The 1,677-nt window shown below is 64.5% G+C and overlaps 1 protein-coding gene across 1 annotated transcript in view; it reads left to right on the forward strand.

Annotated features, from left to right (window-relative positions):
• The window catches only part of AAAS (aladin WD repeat nucleoporin), a 6,816-nt gene extending 5,574 nt beyond the window's left edge, over positions 1-1,242 (forward strand). The window contains exons 12-15 of the mRNA XM_017839726.1: positions 120-241; positions 351-432; positions 762-846; positions 950-1,242. Of these exons, the coding sequence (XP_017695215.1) occupies positions 120-241; positions 351-432; positions 762-846; positions 950-1,084 (424 nt within the window). The 3' untranslated portion in view covers positions 1,085-1,242. The remainder of the gene's footprint in view (positions 1-119; positions 242-350; positions 433-761; positions 847-949) is intronic.
• Positions 1,243-1,677: the final 435 nt, after the last annotated feature.

Below are 1,677 nucleotides of genomic sequence, written 5' to 3' on the forward strand. Positions count from 1 at the left end.
CCCCCCAGTGCTGGGGACACGTGGGGGGCTGAGGGGGTCTGTGCCCCCCAGTGCTGGGGACACGCGGGGGGCTGAGGGGGTCTGTGCCCCCCAGTGCTGGGGACACGTGGGGGGCTGAGGGGGTCTGTGCTCCCCGACCCTGGGGGCTTCCCTGCTGCTCGTGCCGGTTCCAGGATTGGAGGAGAGGTGCATTCCATGGTGTGGGACCCCACTGGAGAGAGACTCGCAGTGATCATCAGAGGTGAGTCCCGCCTGAAGATCCCACTTCCAGCAAGGAAAAGGGGCACCGAGGGGCCTGTCCACGTGTCCCTGGAGCAAAGAAAGCCTCCCTGCCCCTCTCCCTCCTGCAGGACACCCCGACTCTCCGGGCAGCCAGACGGCCATCGCCGTGTTCCGCACCCGCAACAGCCCCGTCTTCGAGCTCCTGCCCTGGTGAGTGGCTGTGGGCACTGGGTGGGTTCCTTGCAGCAGGTTTTGGGTTCGTTGAGTACCTTTAACCCCCCCCGGGGGTGTGGTGGGGAAGAGCAGCCCCTCCTCACCATTGGGAGACCCCATCCCGTGCTGCTTCAGGGCCTGTCATTGTTTTACCTCCGAATCCTGTCGTGTTTTGGCCGTGTTGGCCATTATCCACCTCGAGCCCCTTGGCTCCGGGTTGTCCCTTGCCCAGTGCATCCGATCAGGTCCCGGGTGTCTCCACTGGCCCTGGCAGTGTGGTGTTTCTGTGGCTGTGCCATAACTGTGGCTCCTCCTGCCCCCCACAGCGGGTTCGTGCGGGGCGAGCGCGGTGCCCAGCCCCAGATCATCGCCTTCCACCCCTGCTTCCCACGAGGAGCCCTCCTGACCGTGGTGAGTCGATCCTCCCTTGGTGCTGGGTGGTCTGACACGGGGTGGGGGGAAGGTGTCCGGGATCTTGGACCCTCATTCTCTTCTGTGTCCTCTTCCCTTCCAGTGCTGGTCCTCGGGGAAGATCAGCCACATCCCCTTCTTCTTCATCAGTGCCCACGTGCCCCTGGCCAGCCCTCGCCGCAGCCCCGTCCCCATCGGGGCCAGTGTGAGGGAGCAGCCCCTCTTCTCGGAGCTGTGACCACAGCCTGGGGCCTTGGTGGCTCCTCTTCCTCCCTGGGCAGCCTCATCTTCCTCCCGGGACCCTCGACTGCCTTCAACCCCTGGGGGGGCACAGGGGGTCTCCCAGAGTCTGCATCAAATAAAGGCCGATCTTTCCTCCCTCTCCTCTTCTTTCCTCACCCTGAGGGGGCTGGGTGTTTTCCATGGGATGAGTTCTGGAAGTTCCGTGGGCCTGGGGGTGCTCCAGAGCTGCTTTTTGGGGTCAGAGAGAGCTCAGGGTCAACTTGCAGAACTTCCCCGTGCTGAAGCCCGTTGGGGTGAGCCCACGGGGCCAGGGCTACTGTTTTGGGGTTAAAGAGCCACATTTTGGGGAAAGGTGAGGGCAGGGGGGGCTCGGGGTCCTTGGCTGCACACACAGCCCCCCGGGCCTTGCCCTGTGGGTGGGCACAGCCCTCCAAAGTGAACTGAAACCCTTGTGGGTCCATAAAACCCCAAACTTGAGCCCAGTCAGGTTGTGAGCAGGGCTGGAGGGGCCCCAGAGTGCTCGTGCCAGCCCACGTGAGCCCCCCCACCAGCACCAAAGGGGGGGGGGAGCAGATGGACCCCCCCTGC

Source organism: Lepidothrix coronata, unplaced genomic scaffold (genome assembly GCF_001604755.1).
Source record: "Lepidothrix coronata isolate B3197 unplaced genomic scaffold, Lepidothrix_coronata-1.0 Scaffold467, whole genome shotgun sequence".
In the NCBI taxonomy this organism is placed as follows: domain Eukaryota; kingdom Metazoa; phylum Chordata; class Aves; order Passeriformes; family Pipridae; genus Lepidothrix; species Lepidothrix coronata.